The sequence below is a fragment of the Eufriesea mexicana genome, unplaced genomic scaffold (genome assembly GCF_001483705.2).
Source record: "Eufriesea mexicana isolate 0111107269 unplaced genomic scaffold, ASM148370v2 scaffold1146, whole genome shotgun sequence".
Lineage (NCBI taxonomy): Eukaryota > Metazoa > Arthropoda > Insecta > Hymenoptera > Apidae > Eufriesea > Eufriesea mexicana.
This window is the reverse complement of record NW_016909275.1, coordinates 164,804-183,379: the sequence shown is the minus strand read 5'-3', so window position 1 is coordinate 183,379 and position 18,576 is coordinate 164,804. Positions and strand designations below refer to the sequence as shown.

Below are 18,576 nucleotides of genomic sequence, written 5' to 3'. Positions count from 1 at the left end.
CCAATGACTTGTTTCAGACATTTTAAAATATTCAACTGCTTTCAGTCAAATTAATGAAATTAATGTTAATCAACAACGGAAATTAATGAAATTAATATTGATTCACTCTAATTAATCGTCAATTATGTACACCACGTTTAAATACACATTTAGGTACACGTAATTCTAGCCTTATTAATATTATTAAAACTGATTTCGAATAAAAACTAATTTCATATTATTACAAACACAAATTAATTTTTAATAATTTGATTCACTTGTTACTTATTTATAACTTGAAAAATGTATTTTTATTTATCTAAGTATTTTATTTAATTTTCTATGCGATTAATTGTTTTTAAGTAACCGCAAAATAAACAGAAATATTCAAAAAATATCGAATAAATTGAATAAAGATTTCTTTATTGTTATTTATTAAAATGAAAAATAATTTCGTACGATGAAAATTAATTTTCTACAATTGTCGTAGTATAACGTTTTTCTAGTAATAAATAATAGCATTTATTACTAGAAAAACGTGAGAAAATCTCGAATCTGATCTCCGAGTTACGAATCCAAGTTAACAGTACCTGCAATCTTCGCAAGGAACAGAGTCTTAAGGCAAGATTTGCAACTCTCGCGATTTATCCATCCAGACCCTACAGATAAATTCCCTAACAGAGAGGGAAACGCGGAGATCCCGCATCTGAGCATACGAACCAGCGGAAATAAACGAAACAGGGCACAATATCTCAGCCTAAAATCTTCGCGAACGCGCATGAATCCGTTATAAATAGCGATTTGCTCGACAAAAACATTAACTAATGCGCCGGTGGAGCTGCTTCGTCGTTCGCGAATCCTCTTCCTCCGTCTCTCGTCTGTCCTCCCAGCTGTGCTTACTCGTTTCGAATTGTTAGATCAAATATAGAGGTCCGTACGGCTATATTCCCTCGCACTTGCCAAAGAAACTTCGCACGATTTACGAAGGGGATTTGCATCTGGTTGGCTCCGTCTCGTAATTCGACTGGTTTTCTTGGAGACCATCGTTTCCGGAATATCGTGGTGGCGTCGTGACAACGCCAGACCTTTTAAAACAGGGCACGAACGAAGAATGTCGTCTTTCGCAATCCTTTATTGCACGGCATCAGTCACGCGTGTTGCAAGTCGCTCGTAATTTTTGGGCGAATATCTAACGGACCTTCGCGAAGAAAAATTCGAATTGTAATTCGTGACTTATCCCACGAGTTTATGCAAGCATTCAGAATGCATGCACATTCGCGCAATATAGGAATAAAGTAATATAGGAATATAGGAATATGGAATATAGGTTAGGAATATGGAATATGGAATATGGAATATAGGTTAGGAATATAGGAATATAGAATATAGGTTAGGAATATGGAATATGGAATATGGAATATAGGTTAGGAATATAGGAATATAGGAATATGGAATATAGGTTAGGAATATGGAATATAGGAATATAGGAATATGGAATATAGGTTAGGAATATGGAATATGGAATATGGAATATGGAATATAGGTTAGGAATATAGGAATATAGAATATAGGTTAGGAATATGAAATATGGAATATGGAATATAGGTTAGGAATATAGGAATATAGGAATATAGGAATATAGAAATATGGAATATAGGTTAGGAATATAGGAATATGGAATATAGGTTAGGAATACGGAATATAGGAATATAGGAATATGGAATATAGGAATATGGAATATAGGAATATAGAAATATGGAATATAAGTTAGGAATGTGGAATATAGGTTAGGAATATGGAATATAGGTTAGGACTATAGGACATACAGGTTAGTTCTCCGCAATGAAAATATAAAAATTGGCGACACGTGTATGACATTGGATTCTCGATAAAGATAAATTAATTTCCCAACTGGTGAAGAATTTTCGTCCCAGGATCGAATACCCACCCTAGCTTTTTTAATTCTCGAATGCTACACGTGGACATGTATTATTCGCAGAGTCGTGCAACTCTGTGAACGTCATAGGCCACACTATTTTATGTGGATTAAGATATTCTGATATCTTCTCGTGATTTGTGCTTCCAGTATATCAGTGATCACTATTTTTAACAGGGATTCTTAAAAAAAAAGAGAAAGAATTGCGCGTTGAGAGATCAAAGATATATTCGCGACGATCCCGGAATTCGAAATAACTGTCGAAGGTTAATTTTAACTGTCTAAGTCTTTCCATTTTCCGTTAATCGGAAAATAAAAATCGCATCTTTCCACGATTTTGTTTGTATTTACTCTGAAATTTGTTTCACTCTATATTCGCGTTACTTATTAACCTCTTGCTGGTTTCCGTTTCACGTGAAATGTAGAAATTTGCATTTTAAAATTTAATTTATGGAGAACCGTGGAAATGGTAAAATTTATTTTATGAAAAACCGTGGATATGGTAAAATTTATTGTACGGAAAACCGTGGAAATGGTAAAATTTATTTTATGAAAAACCGTGGATATGGTAAAATTTATTGTACGGAAAACCATGGAAATGTTAAGATTTACTTGATGGAAAACTATGGAAATGTTAAGATTTACTTTATGGAAAACCATGGAAATGTTAAGGTTTACTTTATGAAAAACCGTGGAAATGTTAAGATTTCCTTTATGGAAAACCATGTAAATGTTAAGATTTCCTTTATGAAAACCCATGGAAATGTTAAGATTTCCTTGATGGAAAACCATGTAAACTCGAATTTTTCGGGATACCAACCTTCCTTAAATTTTGATCGTTTATCGGTCATCTCTCTCGCTCGTTAAATAGATAACACGAAAAATCGGGAACCTTTGACCGATTTTTCACGTAATTATACGACGCGAGGTGCCATAACAGTCATGAAAGTCTAGGAAACGATTTTACAAAACCGCAGAGCAGACGAACGGACAAAGGCGTCTCTCGCTGTTCATTTAATAAAAAGAAAAGGAAGAGAATATAAGCTGCTGAGGAGGCGAAAATAAAAGTCGCAGCCATTAAACCCGAAGAAAGGATAACTCGACTAACGCGGGAAGAAAGCTTGGAAAAAGGTAAGAAAATGGAAACGTACGGAGACGGGATTCAACGAAGCGTGAGAGGTCGGGGGCATCGAGTCAGAAAGTAGATGAAAGATGAAACAGAATTTTCCGCGGAAGTCCAGACAAAAAGGGGCGGAGGAAATTGACACAGGTTGTTGGCATTGCGAAGGAAATAGGATATCGTAAATCGAAAGAAAATTTCATAAGCCGATACCGCGCCATTTTTCATTATCTACTCGCTGTGCTGCTTATTCTTGAAATTTAATTTTTCAAAATTCCTCTATTGCTCTCAGTAGCCATTTCTTGAATTTTCCTATGAATTCTCCTACAAGTGAAGAATTTCAATATACGATGGATCACCAATAAATGTTTTCCTATCTTTTATTATATTTTATTTTATTTTATTTTATTTGATTTTTCCAATTTTGTTCTTTAGAAAAGAGGTATTTTAAAATTCAGTACTCAGATAATCGAAATTATAAAAATATTAAAATTGATCAAAGAAAATTGGAACATTGTACTATTTCACCATTTACCATTTTTTAAATTTCCTTTTTGGAATTCCGTTTGAAACTATAGTGGAATTTTAATATTCAGTGGGTTATTAATTAATTTTTATTTATGTATATGTTTTTGGGGCTAAATATTGGTCTTTATCTCCATTTTGAGTGCCTCAAAAATATCGATGGTCATGATATTAATTATGCTATTATCACTTCGATTGGTACAACCCTAGAAATTGAAGCTCGAGAAAACTTGTTACCAAGACAGTTTACCCTAGGCTTAGTAGTAGGAATAATTCTCTCAATTCAAAGACGTAAGAGCAAGGGATAAATTATCTCCTAAGATAGTGCCAAATTGAATTCCAAGGAAGAGGGACGCTTGTGCGGATTGTTAAATGAGCTTGGCTCGTGATGTGATCTCCTATCGCGATGACATCGATGCATTAATACCTTCTTAATCGCCACTTTGTTAAATACTCGATAACATCTGGTATGTTCTCTTAACGAACGAGAAATTTTACCTAGAAACTCAAAATTTAACAAAAATAAAAGGGACAATAAAATGAAAAATTTGTAGACAATCGAAACGTAGATAAAATATAAAAATTAATTAAAAGATTCATATTGTAAATTTCTTTTGATAAGAAAATAAAAATAGAGATTCGTTTCTTATACGAACCCCCTAATTTCTTTATATACTTGTTTCGATGTGAAATCTTGCAATTATACGTTTTTTAATTTGACTTTGAAATTCTTTTATTTCCAAGGAAATTTATTTCCCAGTGAAAATTCGAATGGTAGAATAATTATGGATTTTTAACCCTCTGCGCTCGACTTTCTTTTTGGCTAAAGAAGGGTACGAGTTGAAAAATTTTCTGCTATAAAGCTGATGATATTTTTTGTGCAGTAAATAAGAAATCGTATAATAATTGACACGTAGAATTATTTAACTTCGGTACCTCGCACACTGTTACATTATTTTAAATTTCATATATTAATTAATATCGAGCTTCGAAATTTGATCAAATGGCGACTGAAGGGCGCCCCTCGAGAGCAAAGGTTTAATAAATAGTTCCTATCTTTTAAATAAATTCCTTTTGGAGCAGAATATGTCAATGGAATTATGCAATATTTCACGTTTAAAATTGTCAACTATGTATCATAATTCTTTCATGGATAATTTATTTTTTTACAATAATTTAGTAACAGGTACATCGATTTTTCGATTTTTCCAATAAAATTGCTTCGTTTCTTAGTGCAATTAAAAATCGTGTCATCGAAATCTGCGTAAAGCGACGTTTCACACCTGAGGTGTGGCTCCCTGTCTCGTACTTTTGGCCGATAGTGTAACACACGGTTGAAAGGGTTAAGAATTAAATTTGTAGGTTGGCGACCTAGCGAATTGTAATTAATAACTACTATCGCAATTAAACCAATTATGCCGACTGTACTCGATGTTAATGTTGGAAGTTAACAGGGATGGAGTTTTTAAGTGGCCAATGGAAGCTCTAAGTGCTCGTGTCAGAAGTCAAACACGAAATTCACGTGGGAGTAACAATCGTGTTACCGTCTGCAATTAAATTCGCATTCAAACAGTTCCAATGTAATTAATAACTTTCGGCGAATCTTACATTCGGTGTGACGTAATAAAAATAAGGGAACACGAGCTTAAGCGAACCTGATTATCAACGTTAACCGACACGATGAAAATTCTGCCAAGAAAGTAGTAATAATTTATTCAGATAATTATGGTGGCCACTAAAAAATTCAATTAGAACAAAGTTGTTTCATGAATGTGCGAGTATTACATGGACGAAATTACCTGTGAATAATTCATTATTTTACCGTGGATATCGCTAATCATTATGAAACATGTTTTAATTAGAATGTTGTTAATATTTAGTCGGAGAATATAATTTTCACGATTTTCGTAAGAATTGTACAATTGCGAAATTATAAAGCATAATGGTGACTATTCCTATCAATTTTATATTTCCTTCTCTCTTCGCGTGACAATGATCGACAGACATTCTAGCAGGATTTTTAATACTCTGTTCCTTTCTTTTCTATTTTTTATTTTTTTTTTTTTAAGATCGAAAATAAAAGAGGTTAAATGATAACACTTTCGTACGAGAATCGTAATATTTCATGGTTCGTGGACGACTGTTGTACCTGTTTATTTAAGATGTTCATATACAAATCGATAATACTTGTACCTTTATTTTTACATCCTCTTCGTTGACGTATAATTACTGTGTGTCAAGTGGCCGAGATTTATTATCGAGTTAAACGAGTTTTGTTTTAAATCGAAATAATAAATAAATCTATATATAATTTAGGACACATTTAAGATAGATTACCAACCTGTATTTCGTTACAGTATATCGACAATAATTTCTCCAAATAGTCTTCAAGCAAATTCGAAAGTTTATAGAAAGTTCATGGAGCGAAAAGGAGTCTCGATAAAATGGGAAAATTGTAAAAGAAAAAGTAAAATATTATTAATCTTCTTACCCGTTTTAATATTAAACCTACTACGGCCAATTACATGATCGACAAATAAAGAAAAGAGAAAAAATCTAGAATAATTATATAAACGTGGACACGGAAAAATTAATTTGTATACGTGTATCAGTAAAAAGTAATCAAAACGATAACCTTGAATGCTGAATTCTTAATTAAATATTTAAAAATGAATATACTTCGAAATAAATAAGCTTCGAACTGTGTATCGGAAATTGAAATACACAATTTTAATTTTATTTTGTTATTTAATTTCAAATTTAACGCTAGGTTTACGGAGGCTATTTCTATACCTATTTCTAAGGACACCTGTCAAATTGACAGGTAAAGGAAACCACGTGCTTTTTTTTAACGATTAGTTTAATTTAAAAACTAATATTATATATTATATTAACAGTCTTAATATAGGTTAACTAAATATGTTATCATCGTATAATTAGAGCAACCCTTCCGTTAAATTGACGGGTTCCGTAAATCTAGCGTTAAACGCACATTTTCTTCACGACCAAAATAAAATAAAGATATTTGGTTTATATTTTAAAAGTTTAAAACTATTCCGTCAATAATTTTTCTGCCACCATACTGTTAGCGATGGGTGAAATTTAATAACAATAAGAATAATTATTTATTTAATTACGAAGATTATCAAACACAAATATTGGGTTGAAATATAATTATTTTATCACTATCACCTGCTCACACGTCCTCTCTATTAATCCCTTGCACTCGACGACTTTTTCGTAACAGAAAAATAGTAATTCGAAGACTCTCTGCCATAGAGTCGACGATATTTTTACCCCTTAACGTTCTGACTTTTAATTATGAACATCCACCAACTCCAATCCAGCAACTCCAATTTATTCTCATCATACTTCGACTTGTAAGTTTTCATGTGTCAGATTTTAAATGCTACAATAACGTGTAAATAATAATATCACAGTTATTCAAAACAATCTGTATTCATCTCAGAAGTAATATAATTTTGATTACAATATTTATATTAATTATAATTCAGGCAGCATCGGTGGTGCCTGAGAGGCACACAAGGGTTAAAATGGTGAATGAGAAGTCATATGCAAATTAAGACAGAATTATTTTTCTTCGATATTCCTACAAATCGTTAGGTAATTTTAAATTTGATATATTAATTAACTTCGATCTTTAGAATCTGATTAAATGGTGACTGAGAGTCACCTCTCGAGTGCAAATATTAATACTCATCTGCAACTGACATATTCCAAGTCACTCTCTTTTTTCTTCCTTCTTTCATACATGTGGGAATGAAATAAGTGTGGCTCTGGGAAATGTCGAGTGTGTCTGGACATAGAATGAAAGTGACCATGTGCGCAAGGATCGACTGCAAGGATTATTTATGGTAGAGTCGAGTGAAAGTTTAAGGATGCGTGCAGAAGGAGCATGACTGGAGAAGAAAGTCAGGGTATGAATGAGGAGGACGAACGGTTTAAATAAGGGTGCAAGGGCACGGACGAGACAGTCCTTCACGGTCTTCAAGATAGCGTTTAACAAGTAAAAATCGAGCGTACCCCTAGCGAGTCTCTAGTTTCGTGGCCGATAATATAAGCATAAGCTTATTGTATTTTAAGAAGCAGTAAAGCAACAGTACTTCTGCCCCACAACCCCGGATCCTACATACATTACATTAACATACACAATTCACGCAGCACCTCAATCATTACACGCATACTGATTTATCATAATAACCTGAATTTATTACATATTTCCATCCCACGCATACTTGTTCCACTCATTCCATATTTATATTAAAATTATATTTAAAAATCTATGTCACCATTACCACACGTACGGCCTATTCATGGACTTCAACAGACCCCTAAAACACCCCTGAAGGACCACAAGACGAAATACCCAATTTCCACCGCCATCTGCCGCAAGCTACGAGCCACAAGGTCTCGAAGTACCGAGAAAAACGGTGTCATCTTCGTGGTTGGACGACCTGGTGGCATAATGTTGCCAGCCCTCGCCGACGAGGGACCCCTGTTCGCAGCGGACGCATATAATCGCCATAAATTCGGCGACGGGGGTGGCGCTGGGCTCGTAAACGACTGCGATGTCTTACGAGTTCATTCACGCTGTCGGCGCTGTCAACGAGCCAGTTCCACAGGAATCCGATTTACGGACGCGTAACGTCGATATTTGATTTATTCGGTCGGGGTCCGTGTGGCCGAAATAGAGAGCCGGCGTTCGCCATTATTCTTCGCGCGTTCGATGCGCGGCGCGCTGTTTGTTTCGTTTTTCCACGGGGGCGAAGTGCGAGGCAGAGGGTGGGTTTTGTTCGCGGGCCAAGCTCGCAATCAACGCCCTTTGTCTCCCTTAAGCTCGACCCGGCGTTGAAAACCCGACGCGTCGCGCGCGATGAGAACCATCGCCGCGGCTCGCAGTGATAAATTTCGATCGAAATTCATCGCGGGCCAGAGGTGACTGTATGGACCGTGTACTGGCCTGGAAATTGATTTGCCCGCGCGGGGTTCATTGTAAGTGAAGGAAGAATATAGTAATTGGTCGCGTTTAAAATGGTAAAGAGGAGTGGGCGATTGGAATTTTGTTTTCGCAGGATCTCGCGTGTTTGTTTCATTTCCTGTCTTTGATCGTTGTTTTGCTAATTTCCCGCCGGTGATGGGATCTCTGTTTGATGTGGATGGAAATGGAAATGATTGTTTGGGCTTGGTCGTTGATGATGGCCGGTCCGGGGAACTCCGGGGGATATTTGGGACTTGAGATATGGGGCTTTGCGCGAGTGTTGGTTTTATATGTGTGAACGGGGATGAGATAGAATAAGTGGAAGTCATTTTCGATGATATAAATATAATATGTGCGAGTGGAACTTAGTATGGATGTTGTTAAAAATGTTTGGAAGAATTTAGTACAATAAAACTGTTACGTGAGAATCGTCAAAGAGAAAACATGGGTTAATAAGAGTGAGTAAAGAATTTTCTAGATAGTCAGTCTTTTTGTTTAAAATAATTTGTTGCGAATTGTTGTCAATATTTAAGTATTATTATTTAAATATATTAAATTGTTAACTGTTAAAAAACGTACAAGATATTGGTTTTCATTTTTATCCATATTTTGGGTTTGTTCTTCGTGGGAGTACAATTTTATGTCGTTAATAATTGAAATTATGAATTCAATATTGCCGAAATATAATCGTTTTTCGTGTTGCTTTCACAATTAGTTTAATTGTGAGATTATTGAATGAAAAGTATCGTTCTGAGGTTGAACAAAGGTAAATATTTGTTTGACAGAGAAAATTGGATTAGAAGTACCATTTTTCTTATATGAAATAGTTGCTTTTACTATGTATTTTATCAACAATGTATTTCATAAAAGATATACTCTTTTCTTTCTTTTCTTTTTCAGAAGAGTTAGGCTCCACTGTTATGGATAATTTATTGAACTTATTTTAGAAGAAATTTGGAATTCGTGTAATTTATATTGGGTTTATTCTTCGTGGAAGTACAGTTTTACATTGTTGGCAATCCAGATTATAAATCCAATATTCTCGAAATATAATCGTTTTTCGTGGTACTTTCGAAATTAGTTCAATTGTGAGATTATTGAATAAATAGTATCTGAACATAGGGAATTATCTTTTTGACAGAGAAAGTTGGATAAAGAGTACATTTTTCTAATATTAGATAGATGCTTTTAGTATGTATTTATTAATAATGTATTTCATAAAAGATATATTCTTTTGTTTCTATCCTTTTTCTAAAGACTTAGGCTCCACTGTTATCGGTGCTCTGTTTAACTTATTTAAGTTGAAATTTGGAATTCGAGTTAATTATATCCAACAGCTTTAATCTTCTTGAAAGTATAATTATCTGTAAAATAATTAAATAAGGAAAATTATTCTTTTAATTCAATATAGATTTACAATGATCTGTTTCCCCAATGGCAATTACACCCGAAATTAAAATTACCCACGAGCACCCAATTCTAAATATAAAAAAATTCTATTACATTTTAAAATTCTATACTTCATTTAAATATTCGATTGCAGAACACGCGGTTTACATATTTATCAGAGAAAATAAATAAAATCAAATTTTCCATCTCCAAAGAACTTCCTCAATTTATTAAATTTGAATGGGAAGGACCACAGAAAATTTTGACCGACTCACCCACGCAAAAATTAAAAAAAAAGAAAAATTTCCAAGACCTGAACTGAAACACCAATCCCTACACTCCGATTTCAAATAACTCATGCAACATCTCGATACTTACTTCACTCCACCAGTCAGTGAAACAGACCCAGAGAGCGATAATCCCTTGACATTGCACATTCCACGGATCCTTCCTCTGGGTCTACGCAGCGTCGCAGGGGGAGCCGCGTAGTTATCGTCTGGTACCGTGGCCACGTCGTCGTGGTGGCCATCGTCGTCCTAATTATACGTGTTTCTCCGTATTTCTGGAATTAGACTGAGGATGGGGCGCGGCGCGGTTGACTCTCTCGCGCTGAAGCGGAGGCGTGCTTCGGAAGCTCAGTCGCGCGTGATCCACCTCGAATCGCGCATTCATCCTCCACGAAGAAGCCACTTTCGTGAACCACTTCGTCGCGCCTTCGCAGCAACCGGGCTCGTCCGATGGGGCGTCCACGTAGGCATCGATCCGTGCCCCGAGTACCGATCGATCGTCGATCCTGCTGATCGAGGAACCTTCGCGAACCTCCGTATCGCTCGCTCCTCAAATCTCCAAGCCTTTGCTCTTCGTCTTCTCCCGATTCGCTGATTTCTCTTCTATCCATCGCGTGAAACACCGTTGCAAAGTCCAAAGAACGTCATCCGTATCTCTGAATGAGAAATAAACGTGATATTGGATCCAAGTAGAAGTAACGGTACAGAAAATTAGGTCGGAAGATAACCCAGAGTCTCAAGGTACCTCGAATAGATATTGCAAATCGGGTCTGTGGAAGATCGGAGTCCATCGAGTTCCTCGATCACCTATCGATACCTACTGGAGAGTCATTGGGAGATCATCGTTCGAGTGCGTATCGTGATTGAGTGAAGAGATTTGGATTTTCTCGAACGGCTGGTTAGCGTAATCTGAGTGAAGTTTAAGTTGTGAACCGGTGAAGAGGATAGGAGAAGAATCGTCATGGCGACCACGCAGGTCTTCCAGGACTGGGATTCTCCCCATGAGACCATCAGCTCCATGACCAGGACAAGCACCACTCGTAAAAGCACCACGACTACAACGACCAGGAGAGAGGTAAGATCGGAGGGATTCAGGGTGAAGGGAGAACAGGGAATGACGAGCATTAGGGCTGAGAAATCGATTTTCCGCTCACGCAACGATAAAATTTTATGCTCCGAGGTTGTTATTGGACCGGCAGGATAGTTTGGGTTAGAGAGTGGGTTAGCTGTGAATTTATTTAAGACGCAGAGTAAGTTTGGAAGCTGGTTAGCCAGCTGTTTACCGTCGTATGCGTGTTTCTGGTTGACTTGGAGGTGTAGGCTGTTATGTATGCAGACGTGCAATCCGGAGTGCACCTTTCTGCTGTTTCGCAACTGCTGAAACTGGGTCTCCTGATAAGTTTGGAGATGATTGTTTTCAGAATAAACGCGTATACCGCGAATGTTATACAATAGCGGAGAATTAATTAATACGATACAAGAAAATTAGGGATTTTTCAGTTTTCTAGTCGGGTTATGGAAATTTCGTTTCTATTTTAATTATTCGGCGCGAAAATTAAGTAGTACGATGAAAAATAATTTCTCCAGTCTAGGTACAGATATTCTGTATTTCTCGGTTCTTCGGTACTGTATGAACACTGGTATAGTGACCAGAATTAAATGTAATAGTTGGAAAACAGATTCAAAATTTTTGCAGTTTGGTTACAGGAATTTCGATCTCCGAGAATATTCTTACAGTAAGAATAGAGTTGGAATTCCTTCGATTTACGCACAGGAATTCCATTCTCCTTTTATTTTTTCTACATAAGTTCCGCACTAATTCCACAATTTTAATTATTTTATATAAACACATATGTATTGTTATAACAATAATTAATTACTATAAGAAGAAAATTAAGAATTAAAAATTTCTGCGCTTCTTTGGAATTCCATTTTTAATTATTTCATCTTGAAATACTACATTCTCTTTCGAAACGATCACTCGTGCCCAGTACCATAACCCCAAAACATTACTTTCCCTAATAAATTCTGCAATAATTCCAGAATTTTATTAATTCTACATTAATATTATTGCAGTAAGACCTAATTACTATAACAGAAGGAAAAGAAGAGTTAAAATTCCATTCTTAATTCTGTGACTACCACAGTCCCTTCCATAATGATCGTCAAAGAGTACCATAACCTCTAAACCCCATTCTGCAATAATTCTTTTATTAATTTTACGTAAACATTATTGCAATAAGATCTAATTACTGTAACAGAAGGAAAAGAAGAATTAAAATTCCATTCTCAATTCTGTGATTATCACAGTCCCTTCCAAAATGATTGTCAAAGAATACCATAACCTCAAAACCCCACTCCGCAACAATTCCAGAATTTTATTAATTCTACATTAACATTATTGCAGTAAAATTTAATTACTATAACAGAAAGAAAAGAAAACCGATTAAAATTCCACTCTCATTTCTGCAACTACCACAGTCTCTTCCAAAACGAGCCTTGAGGAGTACCATAACCTCAAAATCCCACTGCGTAATAATGTCAGAATTTTATTAATTTTACATAAACATTATTGCAGTAAGACATATCTATTATACTATAACAGAAAGAAAAGAAGAATGGTACCACAGTCCCTTCCAAAATAATCGTCGAGGAGTACCATAACCTCAAAACCCCACTCCGCAATAATTCCAGAATTTTATTAATTCTACATTAACATTATTGCAGTAAAATTTAATTACTATAACAGAAAGAAAAGAAAATCGATTAAAATTCCACTCTCAATTCTGCGACTACCACAATCCCTTCCAAAACGATCGTCGAGGAGTACCATAACCTCAAAACCCCACTCTCGGCGCAGCCTTCCATGACACGTCTCCATTCCTCCATCCGAGATTCCAAGCCGATTAAACATACCCCGAACGTATACCCAATGCCACGTAGCATAAATCGATCTGTAACCTACTTAATCTCGCCGTATGACCGAAATTATTCATAATTAAATTAGCACGTGTTATGATTAACGATATCCCCGAAAGCTGGGAGCATTTGCAAAATCCGAATCGACGCTGTGCCGCATGAGTCCGGCCTAAAATTAGAAGCATCCGCGATCAGACGCAGCTAATACGATTCTCGGAAAATTCCAAATAACATTGCACGATCCTCGTACAACGACACATCATCTGCTCGTTCCGACAGGAATGTCGGAAGGTTGTCGCATGGGCGGACAGCGCCTAGTCGCGTTACATAACGCGGCCTTTTGATACGATCCAATAAATTAAACTCGAAGACCGAATCACCCGCATTGCCTAAAACGTGGCATGAAAATAGCGCGTGTTTCTGTCCGCTGGTCACGACACGAGCAACGCGTTCACTTCCGGTCCTGTCTTGACCTCGAGTATTTTCCACCGACAGGGAATATCGCGGCTCCGTGTTTGCACGAAATTCGTATTTTCGTGGAAAACGCGAATATCGTGGATAGACGACTGGTCGACGATTCGGCGACCAGCAGTCGAGGCGCGAAATCGTCTTTACCTGGAAATATGGCGGTCTGGAAGAGATGTTGCGAAGGTTGGTCTCGGGGTATGTCGAGAGGTCGAGATTGGGGGTTATTTTAGGAATTAACAGAATCTTGATATTTTTATGTAGCTTTAGTTTCGAGGTAATGGAGACTTCTTTGTTGTTTATTAAGGTATTTTTATTATGGTGCAAGATGGGGGGTGTGCGAGGATAGATTTTTGCTTGAGATTGGGGAGAAATTTGTTATTTCACGAGGGACTTGTGTGTGCACATATATGGGCAAAAGTTGGATCGTGGATGAATAATAATTGTATGATACGAATATAAAGATAAGCACTAATTATGTTTGATAGATCTTTCTTTGAAAGATATGTAGGGAGAATTAAAAAATAAATATATATATAATGTTTATTATAATATATATTTATAGTATAATGAGTATTTTTTCTATTATATACTATATAATATTATAACTAAACATAGTTTAATAACTTAACTATAATATTATAACTATATAATATACCGTATACTATATTATATATCATATCATATTATATACAGGAGAAAACTGCGTCGTAAAATTTTTATACACGCATAAATGCCTTGTAGGTGTAAAAATAGACGTCAGTTAAGTTCCCCAAATTTTTGACGATATTTCTAACATTTTGAACAAATTTTTAGCGTACCTTTTAATTTTATTAAAATACCTATTAATGTACCTATCGATATAATTAATACCTACTAATGTACCTGTACCTATTAACTGTATTATGAGTCTACCTTTCAATTTTATGCGTAGACCTTTCTCTCCTAGTTGTTTTTTTATTATATCACCAAAAATGAAAGTACTGCTTCCAAGAATACCCTATTTTCCACAAGTCCTGATGTTTTAATACAATCCTACGATCGCACCTAGTGCTTATTTCTTCTGCAAGCCCACTTTACAGACAGAAAATCATCCGTACTCTATTCCACTATTGAATTTAAACTCAGCCCCAGAAATAGTCCAACCGACCATCATCAGGAAGGAACACAAAATTTTCGAGAAAATCTGGTCTAAACTGAGCCAAACGTTGAATAAATCTCGACAGGAAAGCCCAAAAGAGAACGAATTTATTTCGAATTTATTTAACATCGATCGCGCGTTTGTTTATGAAAAGGAGAGAATGGAAAAAGTGTGTACTAATTTAGCTGGCCCCGAGGAGTTTTAATTAACGACGCGTCGTTTTGCATCGGAGGACGTCTCGTTAAAAAAGACGCGTCCTCTTCTAGCAGGTCTGTTCGTTCGTGGTCACCAGCGTCGCATATATTCCGCGTATCCGAATGCAAAACAAAGCCGTTATAATTATAATAATAATACAACCGGCAGCGAACAATTCGCACGATCATTTGCGTAACTTAAGCGAGCTTTTGGAAGCGGCGTTCTCCGCGAGGCTCCTGCGTTTATAGGAGCGTTGCCAGGACCCAAGGCCGACCTGCCTCTCCGACTGAAATCGTGATAAACACCCGTGAAAATTGTGAACACGATGAGTAATCTCGGTTTCGCTGGCTGCTTCTCCGTGTGTTCTCAGCTTAAGTCTGTGTAATTTCAATCGAGAAGCCGAACACGATGGTGATGGTCACACGATGGATCTATGAAGCTAGATCTATTCGTCGTCTGGGATTTCGAGTCTTGAGAAGTTGCTAAAAGTCGGTGATATTTGTAGTAGTCTTTGCGAGAATACGAGAGTTTGGGAACGTTTTAGAAACACGAATGTTTGTCTAATTTTGTCAGCTGGTTGTTGAAGGATTTCGTTTGCAAGCTTGAGATATATGAGTATCTCGAGAGGTTTGCGAGCGTTGTAGGAGGAATAAGGATATTTGAGAGATGAGAAGAGATTGGAGAATGTGTTATGATCGTGACCAAGAATTTTTCTGAGTTACTTAACCGATTTATTTTTAAGGGTTTCGTACGAAATCTTGAGAAGCTTGCAAAAATTGTGAAAGAAGGAAGGAAATTCTTATTCGTAAAAATAAGGGAGCTTGGAAAATATTTTATAAACGTGGTTGACTTCGATATTTGATTTTTTAATGATTTCAGATGGAATTTTGAGTAATTTGCGAAAATTGTAAAATGGCACGATTATTCGCAAAAACAGGAAAGCTTGGAAAGTATTTCGCAAACGTGGCTAATTTCGACACCTGAGTTTTTAACGATTTCGTATGGAATTTGGAGTAATTTGCGAAAATTGTAAAATTGCACGATTATTCGCAAAAACAAGAAAGCTTAAAGAAAATAAGGAAGCTTGGAAAGCATTTCGTATGGAATTTTGAGTAATTTGCGAAAATTGTAAAATGGCGCGATTATTCGCAAAAATAGGAAAGCTTGGAAAGTATTTCGCATACGTGGCTAATTTCGACACTTGAGTTTTTAACGATTTCGTATGGAATTTTGAGTAATTTGCGAAAATTGTAAAATTGCACGATTATTCGCAAAAACAAGAAAGCTTAAAGAAGATAAGAAAGCTTGGAAAGCATTTCGTATGGAATTTTGAGTAATTTGCGAAAATTGTAAAATGGCACGATTATTCGCAAAAACAGGAAAGCTTGGAAAGTATTTCGCATACGTGGCTAATTTCGACACCTGAGTTTTTAACGATTTCGTATGGAATTTGGAGTAATTTGCGAAAATTGTAAAATTGCACGATTATTCGCAAAAACAAGAAAGCTTAAAGAAAATAAGGAAGCTTGGAAAGCATTTCGTATGGAATTTTGAGTAATTTGCGAAAATTGTAAAATGGCGCGATTATTCGCAAAAATAGGAAAGCTTGGAAAGTATTTCGCATACGTGGCTAATTTCGACACTTGAGTTTTTAACGATTTCGTATGGAATTTTGAGTAATTTGCGAAAATTGTAAAATTGCACGATTATTCGCAAAAACAAGAAAGCTTAAAGAAGATAAGGAAGCTTGGAAAGCATTTCGTATGGAATTTTGTGTAATTTGCGAAAATTGTAAAATGGCACGATTATTCGCAAAAATAGGAAAGCTTGGAAAGTATTTCGCATACGTGGCTAATTTCGACACCTGAGTTTTTAACGATTTCGTATGGAATTTTGAGTAATTTGCAAAAATTGTAAAATGGCACTATTATTTGCTAAAACAGGAAAGCTTGGAAAGTATTTCGCAAACGTGGCTAATTTCGACACCTGAGTTTTTAACGATTTCGTATGGAATTTTGAGTAATTTGCGAAAATTGAAAAATTGCACGATTATTCGCAAAAATAGGAGAGCTTGAAAAACGTTGTATAAACATGGTTGGAAGTTTATCCAATTTCGTTTGTTGATTTTTTAAATGATTCATTCGGTTGTTTACGACACCGATCGTGGAACTTGGTAAATCTTGAAATATTTGAGCATTAAGAAATTATTGTTATTTATTGCGCGATGAGTGCACAAAGTCTGGTATGAAGTAGCGAAACAGAGGAATATAATTAGAATAATTGGGATAGGGTTCTCTTAGCGTGACAATTTGCGTAGTTCGTGTCAGCAGAAAGAAGTACCTACTAGCGAAGTTAATTATGCGACTAATTAAATCGACTGCTTCGATTTTCAATTATTAAACAGCTTAATAACTCCTTTCCTGATATATTTACTTGACGTATTAAAATTGGGATATTTTAATATCAATGAAGACTTTCGTTCCGTTGGAATTTCAGAGGGAATACCATTTCACTTAAAATTTTCATGGAATCGGTAATAATTTAGGGGCTGCAGCTAATATTCGGTTCGAAATTTGCTTTATTATTCAAAGGTCGCAAGAATCTATTTTGTATCGTATATTTTACATATTTTGCATAATACAGTGGTTGCATAATTGCATAATATCGGCGATAATCAATGAATAAGTAATGAGCCGCGTTTAATGGCGAATTTAATCGGTATTTTGCAAGAATTATTATTTATGACGTATCTAAAACATTGTTTCAACAATGTGCTGCCTATGTGTCACTTGTTTCGTTTGTCTACATCGTCGTTGCCAATTTCGGGATTAGCTTAAACTACATCGTAAATTTAATACTATTAACGCAGTTGGGTGTTATGTACAGTAATTTACTCGTAATGAAAGATCGGTATGTGGAGCAGTGGAACGATGCCATTGTTGGTCAGCCACGTGGGTATATGATTTTTAGAGTGGCACAGCTGTCAACGTGGACACGTTGATAATTAAGCAACGAGATTATTTATAACAATTCGGAGGAATATTTTCTACGAAATTTTGCGATTTATCGTATCTCGATTATTAACAATTAAATAGAAATAAAATTCTATAAATTATTATGGCTAGAATCAAATGAAAATAATTATTACATGGAGATAAATAAATATTAGATACAAATATTAACCAATAGAAATCTCACAGAAATATTACTTTTTTAATATTACTTCAATTTTGTTGTCATACTTGTACTACATATTGAATTTTAATCGATACTTGTTCTAATTTCCATGGCCTAATTCTTTCGTCGAAATTTTCAAATAAGACACGTTTACTGTCTAGATTAATTTGATTAATCTTCAGATTAATTCTCAATAAATACAATATATTATTCTTCTGCTGGTTCTTTGTTAAAAATTCTTTCATTAATAATTCACCACTACAATTATACATTTTAAATTCATTTTCTTATTCGCTAATAAAAAAATATTTGCTCTTCCAATTGAAAAATTGAAAAGAAATTTCCAGTAAACAAATTATTCTCCCCATAAATAACTAACAATAAATAAATAAATAACAATATTTTCACAGAATAATTCCAACATATAATTCCAATAATAATAAT

At 35.4% G+C, this 18,576-nt stretch overlaps 1 protein-coding gene across 5 annotated transcripts in view; it reads left to right on the top strand.

Moving 5' to 3' along the window:
• The window catches only part of tmod (tropomodulin), a 192,687-nt gene that overhangs the window by 41,766 nt on the left and 132,345 nt on the right, over positions 1-18,576 (top strand). The window contains exon 1 of one of the 5 annotated variants that reach the window (XM_017900261.1): positions 10,600-11,310. The exons of the other annotated variants lie outside the window; for them this stretch is intronic. Within the exon in view, the coding sequence (XP_017755750.1) occupies positions 11,197-11,310 (114 nt within the window). The 5' untranslated portion in view covers positions 10,600-11,196. Of the gene's footprint in view, positions 1-10,599; positions 11,311-18,576 lie in introns of those variants that run through there. 5 annotated transcript variants of the gene reach the window in all.